This window comes from Rhinolophus ferrumequinum, chromosome 13 (assembly GCF_004115265.2).
Source record: "Rhinolophus ferrumequinum isolate MPI-CBG mRhiFer1 chromosome 13, mRhiFer1_v1.p, whole genome shotgun sequence".
Taxonomy (NCBI): Eukaryota; Metazoa; Chordata; class Mammalia; order Chiroptera; family Rhinolophidae; genus Rhinolophus; species Rhinolophus ferrumequinum.
Genome location: NC_046296.1, coordinates 4,691,713 through 4,714,477, shown reverse-complemented (window position 1 = coordinate 4,714,477; position 22,765 = coordinate 4,691,713). Strand labels below are relative to the sequence as shown.

Here is a 22,765-nt window from a genome sequence, read left to right as displayed (position 1 = left end):
TAATATAAATACTAGATGAAAGCTGAAAACTTCACTCCACCATTTAGGACCTTGAGCTCAGTGGTACGAAACATTCAGATCACTGGTCAGATGTTTGGGGCTCAATGTTCAGTCTGTAGTTGGGCATCACAAAAATCACTAAGTTGACTTTTTTCCTCGTACACTGACTAAGGTTCAGCCTGCAATCACCTAACTCACTCGAGAAAAAAGATCCATTCATTTTCCCAAGAGAGGTTTCCTTTTCCTGAAGCTCATGACACACCCAAGTCCCTTATGACAGATCTCCTTCCTCAGGGACAAACCTCCCAGAGTACGTGTCCTCCAGACCCTGGCCCCAAACAAAAGAGAAAATTACCATCAGAGGCACAAGACCCACGTGAAGAGAACCCAGCCTCCCGACATTCAAAGAAACACCACGAGAGCACAGGAAGTGAGACTGTGTGGTATGAGGATGTTGGAAGCACGGTGTTTAACAGGCCAGTATTTTCTCACGGCAGATACCACATATTGGAGACTGCGATGTAATGGTCCTTCCTCCCCTTTTCATTTGGATACCCTGATTTCTGAAGGCCGAGATTGGATGAGAAAAGAGGATGGTGGGATTGTACCACCAAGTCTGGGGTACTTGGCATCCCTGTTGCTCCTGGCAACAGACCACCCACCCCCTCACTGGTCCATTAGAGCTCTGCCTACAGGCAGGACAGACTCCAGAGTGATACCAATAAAGGCTGAGCAGCTCCGTCACCCTCTTGCCCCACAGAGGACCTCACTGTCATCCTCTTGGTTCTCCTGAACCTACTCAGGGCTGGGACAAGGTACTATCTCCCACATCACACATCTCTACACAATGGTGCCCTTCCATTGTCTCTGTCCTGACAGTGATGTCTAACTCCTGCTGAGTGTGACAGCTGGGATCTCAAGACGCTTGCCAAGATCTGAGGTAGTCAGATGTTTTGATTACTTCACAGAGAGGACACTGTAGCGTAACGACGAGCTTTATTCAAGGGTTGGGGACAGCAGGCAAAGCAGGAGAGTGTTCGAGCACCCGTTATTTTCCTGACTTCACATCTCCGACATCAGTAAGTTCTAATATTGAATCTTGGTTTCCTTAAAGCCCCCACAACCTCCAACCACTGTTTTTCTGAACAAGTCAAGATACTAAATCTGACTTACAGAACTGAGTAGGAAAAAACCCCAAAAGAACATGAAAAAACAAACAAACAAAAAACAACCCAGCTCACAGAGAAGCACGTTCTGGCTTGAGTGGACCGTCCTGGGAACTGCAGGGGATTAAGTATCAGTTTGCAAATTATGCAAAGGAGAGTGTTAATATTGCTATTTCTCCACAAAAGGGGGGCCCGGAGATGGCTGGTGATGCCATGAAAGTGTCCACCACTTATAGATTGGCGTGTTCTATGCTTAGAATTTTTGACATCTCAATGACAGGGCCGTTTTTTTTTTTTTTTTTTTTTTTTTTTTTTTTTTTTAGGCTTTGTGATTGATCACTCATGCTGGAGGATCACGGTAACAGAGGAGACTCAAAGGGTATTCTTTAAAAAGTCATGTACCTTTGGCTACTGTGGGTAAGTAAAATGCTGTTCAGTCAAGTAATGCACGTTCCTCAGTATTAAGTATTTTCCCTTTGCTCATCTGGGCTTCTAGAAGTAAAAAGATGACAAATACTGGCAGGGAAATCAGTTTTATGAAAACTAAAAAAGTGTTGAACAACAATATGGAAACTCGAATATCGTCATTAATTTTCTAACTGGACAGTACTGTTTGAAAACCCTAAACATTGGTTTTATTTTATTTTACATCATAGTTGGATAGAAAGATTCTCTGATGAGCTTTCCCTAGGTTAGAAATGAGTGGCAAACAAGTCCTTGATTCAGCTTGTCAGGCCTCACCATCGCTTCTTGATGCTTAAAGACACACGCCGATCTCTGTGTGGACTTGCGACTAGTACCTTCACTTCATCCCTCAGAGCAATGTGTTTAAAATGGGCCGCAAGAGGATTTTCAGAGAAATGCACTGGGATTTATTTCCCTGATTCCCATTACTGGAAGAGCTGTGAATCTAAATCCCCTTGCAGCCGACCCCAAATTACCCCCTGCTGCCCCAGCGTGCCAATTAAACAATGAAAACCAAAACAACCACGGTCAGATATCATTAGTTTGAGAACAGAGTTTTATAATTTTCCTCATGCCAAGCAAACAAATTCACCCCGCTGATGACAAATACAGAATCATTCAGTTTGGACAAAGAGAACACAAATCTCAAGTCTAAACATTTCTTGTGCTGTTTGTCAGGAAGTTGTATTATTGAAAGACTGTGCTCTTCTGGGAACGTGAAAACGAGGAAATAAACTCTGGCTCCAAATTGTTGGAAATGCAGTTCATGTTGTTTTTTCCTTTCATTAAAAAAAAAAAAGTCTTTCAAGACTCCAGTTGATCCAGGTTTCATCAAAAATGTGTTACTTCTTAAAAATATGATTTTGGTAAGAACAGACTTCAGCTGGGTAGTAGGCAAAACTGCGTAAGAGAAAGACAGTTCTTGAAAGACTGCTGGGCGTCTCTTTGCCCAAATCATCTGGGTAAGAGTAGCAAGTCGGTGGTCCCTGGAGTAAGCATAGCCAAGTCCCCGGTCCCGGCCATCTTTGGGGGTGAGGCGGTCTCCATGGTGATGCAGATCTATGGTTCTGCTTCATGACAAGGCATATCTGAATCTAAGGAGACGGGCTAGGTAAAGTGAAGTAATCGGGTTGTTTTTGTTGTTCATTCAACCTCTTTGTTTAGTTTAGTTTGGGGAAGAGGAGAATGAAAAACTAAAGAGAGAAGATTGAAAAATGAAGTTAACCAAAAACCCTCCCACCAAGGGGCTATATCATGGCAAGCCACTGGTCTAGTGTTTCCATCTATTAGTTCAAACTTCTCTTCTTTTCATCCACCAAATATTGCAAATATTCCACCATGTAGGTTTGAGTTTGAAAAACCCGGCACACACAAGTCAGGGAATTAACCTGTGTCATTAAGGAATGTCGAGTGGAAGTGTGTCCCAGGGCCACTGGTTGGACAGGCATCAATGCAGTCGTCAATATGAACCCCTCAAGCCTTCTACTCAGCGTTTGCTGGGACATTGCGTGTATTCTCATGTACACGTGTGCATGTGTGTATATGGGCTGGGAAATGGAAAATACAAGCGGTAAAAAGTATAATTGTAACGAACAAAAACATACTTTTTCTTCTCGTGAAAAATAGCAGACTTAGTAATGATAATCTGTGGGAGCTACATTAAAAAAATTCATGAAAACAACAAGGTCACTCTAAAGAGATTATGAACTGGGGACTAGAATACTTACTCAAACATATTTTGATTCTGAAGGTTCCTTGTAAAAATATTCACAGAGAATGGTGGATGTTTTTACGTACAACTCAATTTCTCTCATTTACAACATAGATCATTTAATGTAACATTTGCAACCTTAGGAAGGCAGACATATTTAATCCAAGTCAGTTTATAAATTCCAATTTCACATGGATTAAGAACTGCAGATAAATTAAGTCACAATAATATCCTGTACATGCATTAAGGCTGGTGACTGCTAAAGTCTCTTGGGTATCTACAAACAGGAAATCACACACAGATTACTGGGTCTGAAGAGTGTCTATATCATTAAAAAAATCTAGGTTTTTTTTTTTTTTGTTTTTTTGTTTTTTTGTTTTGGTGGTACAGATTTCAACAGTAACTCTGGAAAACTGTGAAAAATGTTATTTAAAAATATATATGTATATACTACTGCACAGTTTCAAAGATGTGATTCATAAATAATGTTGGCTGCACTGATTAATTTTATAACAATTACTGCACTTCCAATGTGATGCGAACACGCAGTGACTTATACTCAATATTAGGCACTAGTAATAGCCTTCAGGCGTCCTACAGTTTTATGGTAGCTGTATTGTACATATATATTTTTAAATGTATGCATTTATACAAACTGTGTATATCATGTATGGGATGTCAGAAATGTACACATCACTGTTATATAATACACACATCATTGTTGTACATACGAGGATAAGTTTGAGTGCAGAAAGTCTCATTGCATTGTGTTCAATGTGTTCAATCTAGTACACAATTTGTCAGCTCTTCAGGTTGTTTTTCCAGTACGTTCCTCTTTAGATAGTGGGTCCAAGTTTCCATTTGCAATTTGAAAGTTTCCAGACATATCTGTTTTAACCAAACCTCTCTTTCCAGGCACAACTCTGCACATAAGTCTGATCTATGTAGAATAGTAACAAATCCCAAATTTTGATCAGGAATGTATTTGGGTTACTTTCTTTGAAAAGTAACTCTAGCACTGTGATAAAACATGGCACCCATTCAGGTCACGGAAGGATAAGGTCAGTTGAACTTGTGTTGAACTTTTGAGGAAATAATATGTTTCCAAATAGAAAAAAATGACAATCGACATTATATATTGAAATGGGAGAATCTCTAGAAGGATATACACAAAACTGTGAGCAGTGGTTGTCTCCTGGTGGTGGGACTTATTACCTTCTACTTTCTACAGTTCTGTATTGTCTGAATTTTTACAATGAACATGTATTGCTTTTATAATTAAAAAACACGAGATATTTCTACTTTGAACAAAGACAAATAAAAGGAACAGTTATGAATGACTTTCACAAGCAATGATCAGAAGATGGTTCCTTACCAAAATCATCTACGTCCAAGCAAACAGAAATCACTGGCCAGCATTCTCTACCGAAGAAACACAAGACAGTGAGAGGAACTGCACGCTCTGACCATCCCTGAAATGACCAGTGGTGTTCGGTTGGGAAACATCGGTCACCAAAGGGCTGATAAAATGCCACTGGCACAGTCACCTAGAGGCTACATGTGTGTCAGCCGGAGGCCATCATGTGGATACCACACAAGGCCTGCAGCTTTAAAGATGGAGGAGGCCAGCAAAACGCCCTGGGGACGCAGGACAGACCCTGAGGGACCCTTTATATGACAGTTTGAACATTTCATCAGAATTTAGCAAGAGCAAGCAGAACTAAGCTTCAGTCCTCCAAGAAAACAATTTACCATTTCTTAAGTTCGACACAAATTTGCAACATCAAATGGGATCATAAACTCTGCGAACAACAACTAGTAGGAGGGATGTGAGAAGCACCTCAGTTGGATAAATGCAAACTAGAAATTCTGTTAATAGTTCAAGATGCTTGAAGGCCAAAGCCATATGCAAATTTCATAAACCCTTGACCTGCTCGTTTTAAATGAATTTCAGATCACCAAAGTGGTTCAATCATTTGTACAGTTTTGAATCAGTGCTTAGCAAGGGAATTACAGCAATCTTATTTCCCACATATGATCAGCTGACAAAAATGTTAGCGCTGCAAGCAGACCAGATGCAGGCTTCCACTGAAGGAAGGTTGGCTAATGAGACCACCAGTGAAAGCATACATCCATATCTGTTATAAATGCTTTGTGCCACCATCACCTTGAAAAATGGATTGCTCCACCTATTTTTCTCAGACTGTCCTGGTGCAATGTTGTCAAGTGAGAGGCCTCAAGGACATTATTTTGTTATTAAAATGTGGCAAAGGATATCCTTTTTTTTTTTTCAGGAGTTTTTCTTTTTAACCAATATTTTTATATCCAAGTATATTTCACAAGAAAACTAAATCTAGCGCGTGGCAAGAGACTATCAAAGCAACAAGTTTCAGACAAAAACTTAACAAGATGTTAAAAAACAAACATAAACTTAATCAAAGAAAAAAAAGAGAAAGAAAAAAGGAAAGAATCAAGGGTAAGACAGAGCAGACGCACGGGATGGAAGTGCAATGTTCTGGTCGTTGCTACCCAAACAGCATTGCGACCACCACAGGAATAACTCCCCCTGGGCAGTAAGCAGCTTGCTCATCAAAGCCTGAAACATACCCCCCAGTTCAAAATGCATTAAAGGGGCACATTCTGCATGAAGAGTGAGAGGGTGAGATAGTACCATGACAGCAAGTAGTTCTCAGCCAGATGAGCAACAACAGATACAGACTCCTAGTGAAGGGGCCTTCTAGGTAATGTCCTAATTTGGCCAAGAAAATTTGTAAGAAAGCTATTATGGAAAGAAAAGACTTGAAAAAATATCAGTGGACAAACGCCACGTGGCTGTACAGCCGCCATATCACAGTGGCAGGAAAAAGAAACAAACACATGTGCTGGGCGGGCTTGTTGCTACATGTGCAAAAGATTTCAATTCCTAACTCGGCTCCAAGATGCAGCTGTTGCTGCTTTCATGTTGGTTCACGTTCAAAGACACTGAGTCCTTACCAAATCTCAGTGCCATTTTCATACTATTTGGGGGGCAGGAAAGGCCTGTGGGAGGTGAGCCATTTGCTTATAACGTGTTTAATTGATAATAAAGTCGGGTGAAGGGGTCAGGTGTTTGATGAGAGGCAGGGTATTTGGTAACATGCAACCTAGTAAACATCCAGCACAAAAATAACTGACTTATTTTCATTATTCAATTACCCATTAATATACACAATTAAAAAATAATTGGGGAATAGTATATTAATACTGAAAGTAATCAATAATATAAGGACTAGGTTCATCCTAACTGGCAGTTAAGCTTTTGGTGTGCTGCATTGCACCTGGTTAACTAACCCATCAGATTTTGGTTGAATGTTCTAAGAAGTCATGGTTGAGCTTTGAAATAGAAAGTGTGTGTGTGTGTGTGTGTGTGTGTGTGTGGTGTGTGTGTGTGTGAGACAGAGAAAGAGAGAGAGAGAGAGAGACTGATTTTGTGTGTGTATGTGTGTAAGTGTATTTTCTCTAATCAGAAAGCTCTGAGCACTTTGTCTAGCCTAGGATTATGGAAACCAGACAAAGAAAATGTGTTCTAAAGAACTGTGTATCTTACACACATACACAGGCAGCTTCTTCTACACCCACACATACAAACACACATGCCCTGGGAAAAGACCATTGTTCGATGCTGAGAAATAGTCACCGCAGTTTGATAAATGCTGGGGATTTCAGTAGCACAGTGTCCTGAAACATTGAGCCATCTGTGGAGAAGAGAGCACAATCCAGCTCAAGGGCGAGGTCCCTACGACAGGTGAGTGCTGTTCCGCAGCCAGTGCAGGCCCTGCTGGGAGTACTGGACCAGGTGCTCCATGCTGCTGTGCAGGGTGACAGGCCCCATGAGCAGGTCCAGGTCGTTGAAGAATTCTAGGGGACAGAGAGTCGTTAGCGTGCCACACATGCCAAGTGTGCTACCCTGAGACACCTGGGTAACTTAGGAAACAATTCCATTCGTGGTCTCTCTATGAATCACGCCTTCTAGGTTCCATCATGTGACCTTAGCATGCAGTTGTACAGAATGAAACCCAAAGGTGAAGAACTTGTTCTATATCCACTCTATCGGCCATTTTGAATTCAAATGAATAATAGTTACTTAGCCAAACAGCAAAGAACACTGATGTCCTCAGACTGTGTTCTCCTCGTGCAGTAACACATCCTTCCCTGCACGTGGGCTCTGTCATCCCGTATCCTGGACTCAGCTGTGGTGTGTGCGGAGCCCTGGAGCGAGTCTAGGCTCCTGGCGGCAAATCAGAGACGGCTCTGACACATCTCTGCTGAGGTCACCTCCTAGTCCTCGGATATTCTCTGGGTTTGACCTGTCATTAAACACTTATTTTATGCCAAGGCATTATGCTGGGCACAGAGGTGGGGGGCCTGGGAGGCGGGGAGTAGAGGCAAAGAGTGTGCCAAGATGAACCATCTCTCTCAGGAGTCACAGCTTAGTGGCTAACAGAGACAAATTCATATGGCTGCTATGCTGTCATAACTGGATCATGGAACAATACTTCCGAAAGGAAGGGATGGGAGAAGGTTCTCAAAGGTGGTGAGATATATGCTGGGAAGACAAAGGAGGGGTTAGAGAAGACACCCGTCCAGGTGGCTGGGGAGGTGGCCGTGGCAGGGACCCGGGAACAGGACAGGGAGGAGGAACGGGTGGAGAAAATGCTGACTTCACGTTGGACTTGTGGCACTGAGCCCTCTGGTAGGAGACGTCTAGCGGGCAGCTGGCAGTACTAACCCAGCCTGGCCTGCTCAGCGTTTCCCAAACGGGCCATGTAAAATTTTATACATGTGTCCCTGCTGTTTTGTCTGCCTGTGACACCCACCCCACTGCGTCTCAGCTACTCAACTACTACTTGTTTTTCAAAACCCTGTTCCATGCTGGCTTCCCATTGGATTTCCAGGGTCACCACCGCTGGGCTGAATGTCACATACTATCTGGCTTTATTATCAATTTCATGTAGTCAGCATATCTGCCTGTCTGTGCCACAGAGGCTTATGATATCGTGGGAACAAAATTTGCATTTAAAGGTTTGAAGTGACCTCAGATTTGTACTCTCACCCATTGCTAAAAGAAGAGTAGGAAGTTGGTGTAATCCTTTGGGAAAAAGTTTAACAGTATATACCAAGATATTTAACAATATATATTTTAAAAGAATCTATACCTCTTGACCCCAAAATTCTACTTCCACAACTCACTCTTATGGAAATAATAAAAAATATGGACAATGATTTATATAAAAATATTTATAACATAATTTGTAACAGTGGAAAAAGATTGGAAGTAACCTAAATGTCCAATAACAGGGGAAAGGTTTGAGAAATCATATTTGTTTATGAATGCATAACCACTATTATGGCAATATTGTAAAACCATTATAAAGGATATTTTTGAATTAGTTAGTGCCATTGGAAAAACACCTAATGGAATGTTAAATAAAAAAGACAGGGTATAAAACTGTATATATACTATGATCTTATTTTGGCAAAAATCATGCATATTCAGAGGAAACTAGAAGAAACTTAAGTTAGAATGTTAACAGTAATTATTTCTTGGTGATAAGATTACTGTTGATGTAAAAATTTTTTCTCTATAGTTTTTTGTACTTTATAAATTTAGCCACGCAAATTGTAAATTTAGCCATGCAAATTGTAAACATGTATTCCTTTCAGAATTAGTAAAAACAAACATTTAAAAAGAAATACAGCTTACTGCTACACGTAAAACAACCTCTTTTCAGTGGTAAGCAGCTATCACTTAAATAGCTAGTAATATTCATACTCATTAATCAATCAATCAATATTTCAGATCTCCAACTGTATTCTAGGTACTGTGCAGGTCTTGGGAATACAAAGTAGAATAAAATATAATCCTTACCTTCAAGATGTGGTCATGTGTGTATCTATCTATATGTATGTATTTATATCATCTGTGTCTATACCATTTTTACCTCTACCTCTGTCTCTAATTTTCTACAGTGAAGACAAAGGTAGGTAAAGGCACAGGAGGCCCTGAGTGAGGGGAAGAGGTTGGGACAAGTTGCACACAGGAGGTGACAGCTTCTACGCTTTCTTCTTGGGTGAATGATGCCTCGTTTGATGATGCCTAAGGCTCACGCTGTCTCCCTGAGCTGTGGCCGAACCACGCACACACTCCCAGAAGCACACACACCTCTGTTTTCCTTGGCCAGGTTGTCCGCCATCTCCCAGTAGTCATAGCTATGGAGGATGCTGTTGGTGATGCTGACGTGATTCGCTGCCATCTGGTGGATGCGCTGCGGGATGCTGACGATGGTGGAAGGGGAGAGGGTGCTGGTGCTCGAGAGGCTCCCCTGAGATCCCACGGAGCTGGTGGGGGAGGGGTTGGGAGACATGGGGGATGGGGTTCCAGTGCTCCTGGAAAAGCAGAGCATAGAAAAACAAGGGTGGAGAGGTTGGCACCAGGTGAGGTGGGGCAGCCCCTCGGGGCACTGTAAACAAAGCAGCACCGCTGCCCCCGGCATCGGGCAGGGCACCGACTCATTTATTGCCTTTACTTAGAAACAAATGAACTTACTTTCCACTGGCCCCCCATGGAGATGGGGCTTGGGCAGCTTTAGACGAATTCTGCGGGAAAAGAAAAATATTGACAGTGAGTCATCTGCTGAAATTTAAAGAGCTAGCAATAACATGTGCTCAGGTGACGGCTGAGAGAAGTCATGGCAGACACGGCAGATAAAATGCAGATCCCCGGAGACTGGATCTGGGAAGTCACACACGGTTTTTAGGCTGGAACCTGGGCAAGGGCAGCTGCATGGCCTGTGGGGTTCCACAGCTCACCCCACAGCCTGGGGGTTCCACGCACCAAATGAAATCATAATCCGGAGGGGCTGCTGAATCCTGAACCAGTCTAATTCTTTCATCTTAAACTTACATTTAACTGACATAACATTTAATGCCTGAAAATATACGAGACGTCAAATTCCATTATTTAACTTATGAGGCTTAAAAGTATTTCTCCTAAAGGAAGTTGCTCTTGAATATTTCTAAAGAACAGATTAAAACATATTTCCTTGAAAGATAGGGTCATCAAAAATCCTGCTTTACCTGAATATTCTGATTTGGGGTGTTAGGTTGAACGAGCCAGTTGTTGGCATCAGGCCATTTATAAGAAGTTCTGCCTTAGCAAGGAAAGTTCCTAAGTGTACAAACAGATTTCCTCTCTGAGAGCCCAAGAATGCTTTCTTGGATCCAAGTCTATGGGACTGTTAAGGAAATAAAACGGTCTTTATGATGCTGATGTGAATTTTTCCTTCCAGAGACATAAAGAGTCTCAGGCTGGTTCCCCAGAGACAAAGCATTTCTTTTGGTTAAAAAGAACTTTATGAAGCGGCGATTGATTTTTAGTTTTCAGTGGGGGTATTATCAAAATGGTAAGAAATGGCCGGCCGTGTGGCAATTTTGTAATTGCCTTCAGGCCTCTTCCACTACCACTAAAAAACCCAGGTGGGAACAAAGGCCTCTGTTTAGAGACAGCTCCATACCAAGAAAACACATTCATTATGGACAAATAATCATTGTTACCTGAGGGTTTCATAATCTCTGAACTTTAAGAAGCATTTAAATAGCTTTTGATTACGGACAACTACCAATAACTCCTGGATGATGAACTCTGATTTCTAAGTTGTGATCTCTCTCCATTCTGTACGTATTCACGGACTGCACACACACAGTAAGAACTTCTTGTAGTGTTTAAAAGTTCTGTTGTAAACTCTGTGGCCTGCAGAGCTCAGATTCCTTCTTTAGTCAAGCATTTGTCTTGACTTTGATAACTCTTCTTAGTTATCAGCTCTCAGACCCGAAAATTTTGAAAACGACGTATCTTGACCTTAGGTGCCCAAAGTGAAGGGAAAGGCTTTGTGTCAGTTTTTGTTATTATGACACACGATGGTCAATGGGCCAAGACAGTCATCTCCTTGGCTGAGTACCTGTTTACTCTCCACTCATGACCAGGAGGGAGGCAACATGGTGGACACAGCCCATGAGAACCCCAACATAGCCTGGTCATCAGAGATACTCTCTAAGAAGTGGAGACTGGGCATTAAAGGAGCTGAAATGATGGTTGTGTATCTGACAAAGTGTTGGTGGAGGTAGAGACGGAGTAATTGCTTGCTTCTATAGCCAAATGGACAGCGAAGAGGCTCAGAAACCTCCAATTAATTATTAGTTTAGGTCCACTTCACCACGGCACATCAGAGAAGGTTTTCTTGTTTTATTCTCTCAGTGAAAATGATTTCATTCCTTGAGACAGGTGAAAGTTCTAATTCTACCTTTATAGTCACACATTGCTATTGTCCTAGTGCCTCTAACAAGTCATTTCTTATCATTTAAAATAACACCTTTATTAAAATTAAAGGAGCTCCTGGAGATAGCTAAGAGGAAGTTCTAAGTAGTTATTTGTAAGAGATAGAAGCTCGACGTGAACATGAGGAATTTATATTAGCTATCAAGAGGAATTTCCTAGGATATTCTTTCTGGATCTTCTTTCTCTTGAAGCCATAAAAATACTTGGACACAAGGCAGGGGGACAAATTAGATGGGTTCTCAAGGCCATTCTGTGAGCCCTGAACACCATGGGTATGCATAAATGGCGTTAGTGTGGGTATCAGAGGGTTCCCGGATCATCCCCAAAGCTATGAAATCTACCAGGCTCCTCAAAAATGTCCCTGACAAGGAGACAACTGAATATAAGGAACAATGTCACCCATTAGCCAGACATACCTTGAAATAGTCGATAAGTGCTTTTGAATACTTTACTGCATGATCCCTTTTGAGGCGAAACATCCTCCAGTACAGGAGAGCCAGGCATCGGTAACTGCAGCAAAAGAAGAGAATTGAGCCCTGAAAGCGAGAGTGCGTCCTTTGCAAACAAGACTTGAAACAAATCTTGTTCCAAGGCACTCAATATTTATACCATGATGTATGTACTCTATCGATCGATCGATCGATCGATCTCTCATTCCTGTACATAAGTATATGTCTGTAAGTATTTGACCTTTTAGTTCAAAAGATATACTTCAAAATTTCAAGGAGTTACTCCCTAAATACAGAAGGTGCCAAAAAAAGTATACACATTTTAAGAAAGGAAAAAAACTGTATTAAAATTGTAATAATATATACCGATAACAAAAGATGAATACAAGTCACGTTTGACTTCTGCAATTACAAGAGGTACTCAAAGTGGTTACCATCGGTGTCCAGACACTTCTGATCACGGCGAACTACTGCTTGAGCAACGTTGACCAAACTGCCCACTTGTACACATTTTTTTTTTTTGGCACCCCCGGTATATTTACCGTTAGGTCACTTAATACTAGCTCTATTACTTTGTTGGGGCGCGGGGCTGGTCGTTTCTTCTTTCGCCACTAGGGGGCAGTGTCTCTCCGTTGGAGGAATGAGGAAGCTCGAGAACACAAGCTTTCACTGCTTTTTGGGGGACTTTCAGGCCAGAGCCACCTTACTCTGATTTCCTCTGATTCCCTGGAATTCTGGCAACATTGGCTTTGCTGAAAGATAGCCTTCCACCTGTTTTTATTCTTTTACTTTTAAACTCCTTTACTGGATTACAATTAGTTCAAATAAAATTAACAGATATCAAAGTCTTTTATAAACAATAAAAACTCCATGCTAAGGAGTAGTTACCATTATTTTATTTTATATGTTTATTATTTGCATATTAGTATACCGATATATTATTAATCATCATTATTAATCCTAATATGCAGCTTAAAGTTTGAAAAGAGCACAGAAAGCATTTCCTGAGACATTTCCTCTTTTCCTGGGCACTTTTCCTTCACAATTATTTGCTGATTCAGGTGCGGTGTTGACATGCTAGATTACTAACATGCCAAATACAACGGAATGGTTATTATTATCACATAATCATCATTATTGTAATCATTATAGATACAGAAAAAAATCTATTCCACATTAGTTAACATTTTAAAAGAAACGTTTTTATCATCACAGTGCAATGAACTACTCCTCAGTTCAATGTGGTGAGAACTTGAATGCATCACCTTGACTGAGTCATACTGATCCCACATGTAGAAAGGCAGAGGAATCATTTTAATCGCAAATAAGATGTTAAAACACGAGACAAATTACATTTGGCCCAATCCACATTCAAATTATTAAAACACACACTGAAAAACGTATCCTTGCGTTATGGACCTGTCTAATGGCTCAATGCACACCAGGCCTGGTACAGCAGCAAGCAATGGGGTGGGCTCTCCCAGGCCACCGTGAGAACTGCATTAGGTTTTGCATGTTCGAGTGCACTAGAAAAAGTTATGCACTTCAGCACCTGATTTGCCTAGGAAGGTATATGGGCTAGGGAGGTTATTTTATGCTGATATGATGCACTCACCATAATGCGGCCAGTTGCTTGTCCTCTGGTGTGGCATTGGGGCCAGAGTGGGTTTTTAGTCTCATAGCATACCTAGAAAAAAAAAGCAAAGAAAAGAAAGCAAAACCAAAGAAATTGAAAAAACCAAAAAGGCTGTCTTATCAACAACAGATTTCTCTCTCTCTGTGCAATACTTAAGTTCTCCTAGTGCTTGCTCATAATCCTTTTCTTTTTTTTTTAGGCTTTTATTTATTTTAAGTGTGTTTTTGCAGGACCCATCATTTCCAAGTCAAGTAGTTGTTTCAATCTAGTTGTGGAGGGCGCAGCTCACAGTGGCCCATGTGGGGAATCGAACCGGCAGCCTTGCTGTCAAGAGCACCGCACTCCAAGCAACTGAGCTAACTGGCTGCCCCTTATAATCCTTTCTTAAAAGCTAGCTGAGGCTGCCCATTTTCCTTAAACATCATATTATTATGATGACTAGAACAAAATGACTTTTGTGACCATCTAGCAACCTTTTGCTCTTTAACAATAAAAGTTCAAATGCTACAGAGGTGAAGAGTGATACCAATTCAAGCATTATCCACGTATATGGTGACACATCCATTTTTACAAATTTTGATTTATGGCCGAGTGGCTGACAAGATGGAGGCAAAATTCAATCCTTCCAGGCCAACCTCCAGAAAAAAATATTCATTCCTTGTACTCAGATGGATGCTTGGACTTACCCTTTTTTCATTGTGATGGAATGCTTACTTTGACAGCAGCATAAGTGTCCCGAGTGCACAACTAGTGGCTTTTAGGAATTTTACTTAATCCCACTTATTTCTCGACACCACGGGGACTATGGCCATTTTTTTCTCCAATAATTACTAAGTTATTGCAGACTCTTGGAGATAGCTGAGGCAGTGTGTGGAATGGTCAAGGAGTTCTGGGTTCAAATTCCAGGTCAGACACTTATTAGTTATGAGAGCTTCGACAAAGGAATGTCTTTAAGTCTCCATTTCTTTACTTATAAAGTAAGAGTGATACTGCTAATAACATAGCATTGTTGTAACATTCACTGAGACAGTATTTGTAAAGCTTTTGGCATAGCAGGCTGGCTCCTTGAAAATTGTTCAAGAAATGATACTGTTATTACACTATTTCCACAAAATGCAGATTTGTAGTGTTTTTGAATGTATCTCTTTGCATAGTTTTCAACAGTGGTTGTTCTGGGTCTTACAATATATGTAAGTGACATCACTATTTACTGGTATCAGCTTTTTCCACTTTGGGTGAAATGTGGAAACCTTACTTCCATTTAGGTCCCTTTACTTTCCCTACTTTTAAATAACACTGTCTTGAGTATCAGATGGTGGTATAAGTTTTGTTTCAATCATCCAATATGATTTCTAAAATTAATCAGGACAGTTTATTGCATGTATCCAAATTTGTTTTTCCATTACTCTTTCTTCCTTCCTGATGCCCCAAGATTCCTTATTTTGTCATTTCCTTTCTCTGTTTGAGGAACTTCTTTTAGCCAATTTATAAGGGTGGGTCTGTTAGAAATAAATACTTTTAGTTTACCTTAGGCTGAGAATATTTTTATTTCCTCTTCATTCCCAAAGAATGAAGTTTCACTGAATCGAGGATTCATGGCTTGAGTTTTTTCTTTCAGCACTTGAAAAATGTAGTGCCACTACCTTGTGGTATTCATGGTTTCAGCGGAGAAGTCTGCTGTCACTTGAATTGGTGCTTCCCTTTAGGTAACGTGTTATTTCTCTCGGTTGCTTCAGGATTTTTCTGTCTTTAGTTTTCAGGAATGTAGTTATGATGTGTCTTCACGTGCATTTCTTAGGGTTTATCCTATTTGGGTTTCTTCTTGAGCCTGTAGGTTTATGTCTTTTGACAAATTTGGCAAGTTTCAGCCATTACTTCTTCAAATACTCTTTTAGCGCTACTCTCTTTCTCTCCTTCTGGAACTCCAAAGATACACATGTTGGATCTTTTGTCATTGTGCCTGAGGCTCTGTTTATTTTCCTTCTTAGTCTATTTTGTCTCTGTTGCTCAGTTTGGGTAAATTCTACTTCCTGTTCATTGATTTTTATCCTCAGCCATCTCCACTCTACTACTGAGCCCATCCAGTGAGGTTTTCGTTTCTGTTAGTTTTGGGAAGAATTATTTTACATCATGGTTCTAGACATTATCCAGAGCACTTGAACTGGCTAAAAACATAAATCATATGACAAAGGTTCTCAATAGGGTTAGTGGATGAAATTCCCTTAATGGTTCATTAAAGAGACATTAACGATGTGCCTTTCCAGGCCTCCGTCACAGAAGACAAGCATCTTCCATCAACCCTGTGATGGGTGCCCATCAGAAACCCTGCTCACGTTACGTGTCTTCAGCCAGGTTTGGGGAATGATGCTCACACCCAGATCTTATAGAACAACGCCAGGACCCTCTGAGATAGTATAGCATACAATGAATTTCCTTTCCTAAAATCCCCATGAATTCTCTTCCCTTTCATGAAATACCCCTGAGTTGTGTTTTGGTAGACTTAGGACTGAGAGTATACTAACCTGGATTGGATACGGAAAAAAGCAGCAGAGAGGTGGAACGAGTTAAAAATCTGTCTCTTCTTAGCTGGGTGAAGTGGGCATGTCATGTCTGATCAGACTCAGCTTCCTTCCTGCAGGTTATTGGAGCTGCCCTGCCTCGCTCGCAGAAGAAAGGAGGTGTGTGTGTGGGCGTGGGGGTGTGTGTGTGGCAAAAGTGCCATGCAAAACCTCACATTCTTACTTTTGGTTGGTTCTTGGTAGCTGACAGTTCAGGATGACTTTTTTGTTTCTGTATTCAGAGGACTCACATACTTTCCTCATCCCCAACCCCTAGCACGAAAACACAGTGCTTACCTGATGAGCTCCACTGTTTCTGAATACATGGTGTAAGGAGATTTGGATTCCATTGGGCCCTGCTCCATTGCATTTCCACACTCAATGAATGACAAGGCCGCTTCGGCGTAGTTCAAGGCCTTTCCAAACTTCTCCACCTGATCAACAGAATGAATTCAGTGTCTTCCTTAAGCAGACAATTTTTAAAATGCTCTTGTCAAATAGTCCACACATTTTGAGAAACCTGACTTTTGAGCTCCAAAATCTTGTGAATGGAGTTGAAAGAAGAAAAAGGATACTTCCTTCTCTAGTTATCTGCTACTGGTTTAGGCAAGTGAGCGAATGGTTACGTACAGAATTGTATCAAATCCATACAGTGATAGCCAATAAGAATTGCTTAGAACTTCACGGCTGCTCTAATCTGCTTCCCTCCTTATAATCCCAATTAGCTTGACAAACTTAATTCCTTGTCTTTCCATGCAAAGCTAATATACCGCAATGTTGCTATGTCGGATTCCACATAAGTGTTTTCATACTTTTTTGGGCATACTCCAATTTTGACAGTTGACCGGCCTTGGTTATTGTCTTTTATAATATCTTATAATATCTGTGACATTTACATCTCCATGCCTTTCTCTTATGGTACAGGTTTTTATTTATTTATTTATTTTTAGTTATTTTACCCTTCACTTAAGGGTGAGAGTGAGGAGAGGAAGCAAGGAGATAAAACCCAAGGCGCTATTTCAGCTTAGCTAAAATGCGACATAAGAGTTGAAATTTAATAAAAAACATTATTTTGGATTACATGAGGTTGTCTAAATTGATGTTAACCTTTCCCCACATCAGCCAAAATCAGCTTTATATTCTTAGGTCCTCATAAATCTAAATTTACCCATCAAGTTCCTGGTTCCCTGTATTGTTACTCTCTGTGGATAACTACATATCTTAAGTGTGAATGGCATAATCTCCCCAGTTTTCAAATATTCATTCATCATTCAAAACAGAATTACACAAATACTCTAATTACTAATGTAAGTCTTGCCTCTAAACAAAAATCTCACTCATAACGATGCCTTAGAAAACAGAAATGTAGAGCACTACTCTTCCTCATTAGCAAATCACATTTTTAAATAGCTTATAACCCTAATAGGATACTGAGCAATATTTCTTGGCAACGCTCTCAGATGAAGGAAGTCATTTCATTCAGTAAATATTTTCTGAAGCACCCAATTCTGTGCTACGCACACTTGATACACCCAAGTTCCCTCCAGGAACATAGAGTACATTTGCTGAGAAAAAATGTGCACCCACAAGACAGCTCACAGCACAAGGCAGTCTGTGATTAACTAACAAAAGGCAAAGCCAGGAGTCCAGGGCACAAGAGATGGTAGAAAGGGAACAAATGATTTTGCTGCAAAGAGGCTGGGGAGGAAACCTGACAAAGACACTGGGAAGGAATGGTACCATTTGGCTGGCTGTGGGGAGTATGCTGAAGGTGTGAGTGTACACGAGAGTGTGTGTGAGGATGAGAGTCTACAAGTGCAAAGGTCCACTGGCTGGCTGGTATCAGCAAGGTGTGCTTAGAGGCCAGTAGGGGACCCCTCTGGCTGGAGCAGAGAGTCGGGCTGGGCAAGATGACACTGCATGAATAATCCTGGTAACCCTTGGGTGATTCAGGCAGAAAATTTCATTCTGCTTTCGTGTTCCATGATCTTCTGCAGTAGTGGCCAGGCCTCAGCTTCTGTTGGTGACTGGCCCTCGCCAGAACTGTACCTTCCATTTCCCTTCGCTATCTTCTGACAGTCTGGTTATTTCCCCTGTCCACTAGTGAACCGAGGCAGTGATTTTTGTCCAATAAATATTTAATGGGCACCAGCAGCAGCACTGGGAGAAGCACACTGTTAGGGTTTGAAAACCTTCAATACTGGATGAGAACAGCGAAGGGCATCTGAAATGCCGTATGCATCTCCAGCTGCCCCCCTTCTCAGTTATAAACGCTGGAGGGAATCAGAGCTGGCATTCCCAGGCAGGTAGGGGGCCCTTTAGATGAGACCTCAAGATGGAATAACCATATGATTTACTTCAGAAAAAAACAGAAGTTTTTTTCATCTAATGCCTGAAAAGCTTCAAGCTTTCCAAAACAGGAGATTCTACCAGGAAGAAAAGCTATTTTTTGTAAACATCAAATTGTGGTGACTTTAGAATCTTATGTGCAGTATCACAGTTTCTGTGCCATACAGTCTCTGAGAGATATTCATTTTGGCAGGTACACACGAAGAACACGAATCTTTTTGCAAAGGGATTAGATCCTGGGACGGAGCCAAGGGTTGGCCAGGCTAACGAGACAGAAAAATGCAAACCTAGATTTCATTTTTAAAGGAAAATAATACTGCCACCCACTGACTCTACTGCCTCTAGTTACTATTCAAACCTTAGGACTAAATTAAAATACTCATCCAGAACTTTCTCCCAGTCAGACATTATTGGTTGAACTAATAATTTATTGGGCTATGAGCACTTGATTATATATAAACATTTCTCCATGTAACGGACCCAGCCATCCTTGTAATAGATTTTATAATTACCCCAGCTTATATTGTCCCAGTGATGAAAGGTGCAATACAAACATAATTTGGAAGGACGTATCTGGAAAGAAAAGGAACGTACCATTGCATCTGCTTTATGCTTCATCCGTTTAGCTTCTTGCATAAAATAATCTGCACTACGAGGCCTACAAAGAGAGGAGGATATTAAACGTCATTATTGTGGAAGTGTAAGATCTTTTGAAAATAACCTTTCCTTGTGCTCAAACCTGAATCACAATGTAAAAACTCCGCTTAATACAGAATCAGGTACGGTATGCATTTCCCAATTACTGCCCATATATAAAATATCACAATTATATTTCTCTTAAGTTAGCAATTCAAAACACGTTCAGTATATACATATCGTTTATGTTTACAGTGATTTTTAACAGGGTTCCCAGTACCTAATTTGGGCATCAGCTTTTTTATTGCATAGTTAAGAAAACAAGTGAAAAAATCTTATTTCACATGATATTTACACAAAACACTCGCTTTTTAATGTAAAGGTTGTAAATATGCCTCATAATAATTGCATGGGTATGTATGGGTGAGTATATGCAAGTATCCTTATGAAAATCAGTGCCATTTACATGCATAAATGGTACCTAGAGTTGTATGTATCCATCCATATATAATTATTTTAAAGCTTCATGGTGAGACATTAAAAGAGGGAATGCCGTATGATTACACTGCAGTTATAATGAAGTTCATTGTAAAATGATGTCTGCCTTGTAACACTGCCAATGTAGCATGTATTCTCTAGTGCGCTGATTAGCTGACTGGTAAACATTAACAGCAGACATGTGCATTATTAAAGCAATAACCCTGGCCAGCACCGATTCTGCTGGGAGATGAAAGCAATTCACCCAGAGACTGATCTGAGTGGGTGTAATGACCACAGGTTACAGAGAGCTACTCACCAGACAGTATTTAACTGCTTGATCTGAGAGATTTAAAAATAGCTGAATACTTTAGGTGCCATCAGCCTAAATTTTTTTTTTTTTTTGTATTATGGGTCTTTATGTAATCAATAACCTCGATCTGTTTATGAATATCCAATATAAGCCAGGACTCACTGAAAGAGAGGGAATGTGGAAGCAGGGGTATTAACTACGGGCTGTTTAACCCATGCTATGTTGAACTGCCTTCTTTCACATGCTAATAGGTCTTTCTCCTTACCGCAGTATTAGGTTGTCAGAACATCCTTTTATCCAAAAGAGATCAAAATGCTTAGTAAAACCACGAATACCAGACCAATAACCTTGCAATCCAAAACTATTCTTCTCATTTTAATGGTTTTAATCAATCAAACAAATAAACAAACCGGGATCACAGCAAATAATTAGTTTTGGGTCATGGGTCCCAAACCCCTGAATCAACAGGTGTTGGTTTTCTGTCTCTTCCCCACAAAATACTGTCAGGACTGTGGGACCACGCTGGGTATGTTTAACTTCTTCAAGAAAGAAATAAGGACCACAGTTGCAGGATTTCCTTAATGGATATAATTAAACGCCTATTTTTGGCTCATCATCCTGTTACCATTCTTCCTGCCACTCAGGCCTGCGACCTTCCATCCATCTTGGTGGGTCTTCACTGGTGGGTGAAGCCTGCAGTTTTCTTCACAGGAAGGCACTGCTCCTACTGCCTCTTCTTTCTCTAGTTTATCTCCTAGATGTCCATACTGCTTCCATTTGAATGGTTTTAGTGTCCTTTACGTGGTGGGATTTCCCTCTTTGTCCACATACTGACCTTTGAATACATATTGACTGTCTGGTTGGTCTTTGATTCCAACTCTGGCACTTTACATTATTTTTGTTGTTGTTTTTGAATGGACTTACTTTATTTTTCTAAGCTGTCTTAGGTTGACAGTCAGCAGCACGTAAAGGGTTTTCCCATGTATCTCCTGCCTCAGCTTCCTCACAACCGAAACCTCTCACCAGAGTGGGACATTTGCTACAATCAGTGAACCTACAGTGACGTGTCATTATCACCCGAAGTCCACAGGTCACATTAGGGTTCACCCTTGGCGTTGTATCTTTTATGGATTTTTGACAAACGCATAATGCAGATAGCCACCATTATAGTCTCATCCAGAGTAGTTTCACTGCCTGAAACATCCTCTGCATTCTTTTCTGGTTTTCCTTGTGTTTCACGCCCCAAAGTGAAAGACTGGACCTACCTCTAGCCCAGATCAGACTCCTGGGCTTCAGATGGGGTCCCAGAGCTGATGTGTTCAAGAGAGGAGTTCAGGTATTTCCACCCATTTCTCCCGTTATCAAATGCCCTGAATGCTTCCTTGTAGAATTCCTTCCAATGAAACATCAACCACAGAAGTCGAGGTTGTCACCACCTCCCTTGGATTATAGTTGCACTCCCCTCCAGTCTATCTTGGGCTTTAACTGTTGACCAATGTTTGTAAAATGTGGCTTTCATTACATCACCACTCTACTCACAGACCTAAATTAATCTCCAGGGCCCATGAGATCTCAGTTCAGGCCTCCAGTAATCTCGCCCAACCGTCTTACCCATATCACTTACTCACTAAAGCCCTCACCCAAAGGATGTCTCCTTCCTGTCTTGTAACATGCTGTCCCCATCTTTGAACCTCTGCTCACACTTTTCCTCCTGCCTGGAACATTCTCCTCTCTGCTCATTCACAGAGTGCTTATTCACTGAGGGCCTACTATGTGTCAAATGTCACCATCCCTCAAATTCTACTGCCATGAGGCCGTCCTGATAACTCTGGTCCATGTTCATGTCTGTCTCTGCTGATCTCAGACACCGGTTCTTGTTTGCACTACACTTCTGGGCATTTAATTACCTTCTGAGCCTCAGCTATGGTGTATGTGCTACTTAGCAGCTGGCACACTTTCAGTGGGGACTACGTTGTAGACCTTGTTGATCCTCCCAACCCTGCAGTTTTAGGCACATGGGAGAAGGTAACGAATCCCCCCTGAATAGCACTGAATTCATTTTGAGCTTAGAAGAGAGTGGTGGCTTCTGATGGGATGCAGCACCACAGTCAATGAGCCAGGGAACGTCTCCATGGCAACCTGAAATTCTCTACATCATTATCTGCTCTACACCCCAGTGTATGAGTTTGGTCCTTTTTTTCTTGCCCTGTTTGGTAGGCCTCGTCACTAACGGATTATCATTTCAAATGCATTTCGTTTTCATGAAAGGATTCTCTTGGTAATAAGCTATGGCATCTTAGTTTTTACGAGCTTTCTAAGTTATCCTTATGGATGGCAGTGGGTCCTAATTTCTAATATGGGGTCCTCAATGAATGTCGTTTTTATCTGCAGCATATGAATGTATTTTTAAAATCTGATATGGAGGCTGAGTCACAAACTCTCACAGTAGTGTATGTGGGCGGATAAGTAACACATCTAATTTTCTGACTATATCACAGAAGCTACAATGGAAACCTGAGAAACTGGGGGTTGGGGGGAGAGGGATGAACCAGCCAGAGGCCATTTATGAATGCATTAGTTAGAATTCTTGTCACTACATAATGGAGGGCTCACTACACTGAGTCACTGAAG

General features: G+C 41.1%; 1 protein-coding gene across 6 annotated transcripts in view; it reads right to left on the bottom strand.

Moving 5' to 3' along the window:
- Positions 1–3,444: 3,444 nt before the first annotated feature.
- Positions 3,445–22,765, bottom strand: part of AFF3 (ALF transcription elongation factor 3) — a 538,469-nt gene continuing 519,148 nt past the window's right edge. For all 6 annotated transcript variants that reach the window (XM_033124714.1, XM_033124718.1, XM_033124715.1 and 3 more), the window contains 7 exons: positions 19,303–19,366; positions 16,657–16,793; positions 13,781–13,852; positions 12,133–12,226; positions 9,929–9,978; positions 9,545–9,768; positions 3,445–7,239 (listed from right to left, as the gene is read on the bottom strand). In XM_033124714.1, the coding sequence (XP_032980605.1) occupies positions 7,118–7,239; positions 9,545–9,768; positions 9,929–9,978; positions 12,133–12,226; positions 13,781–13,852; positions 16,657–16,793; positions 19,303–19,366 (763 nt within the window). In that variant the 3' untranslated portion in view covers positions 3,445–7,117. The remainder of the gene's footprint in view (positions 7,240–9,544; positions 9,769–9,928; positions 9,979–12,132; positions 12,227–13,780; positions 13,853–16,656; positions 16,794–19,302; positions 19,367–22,765) is intronic.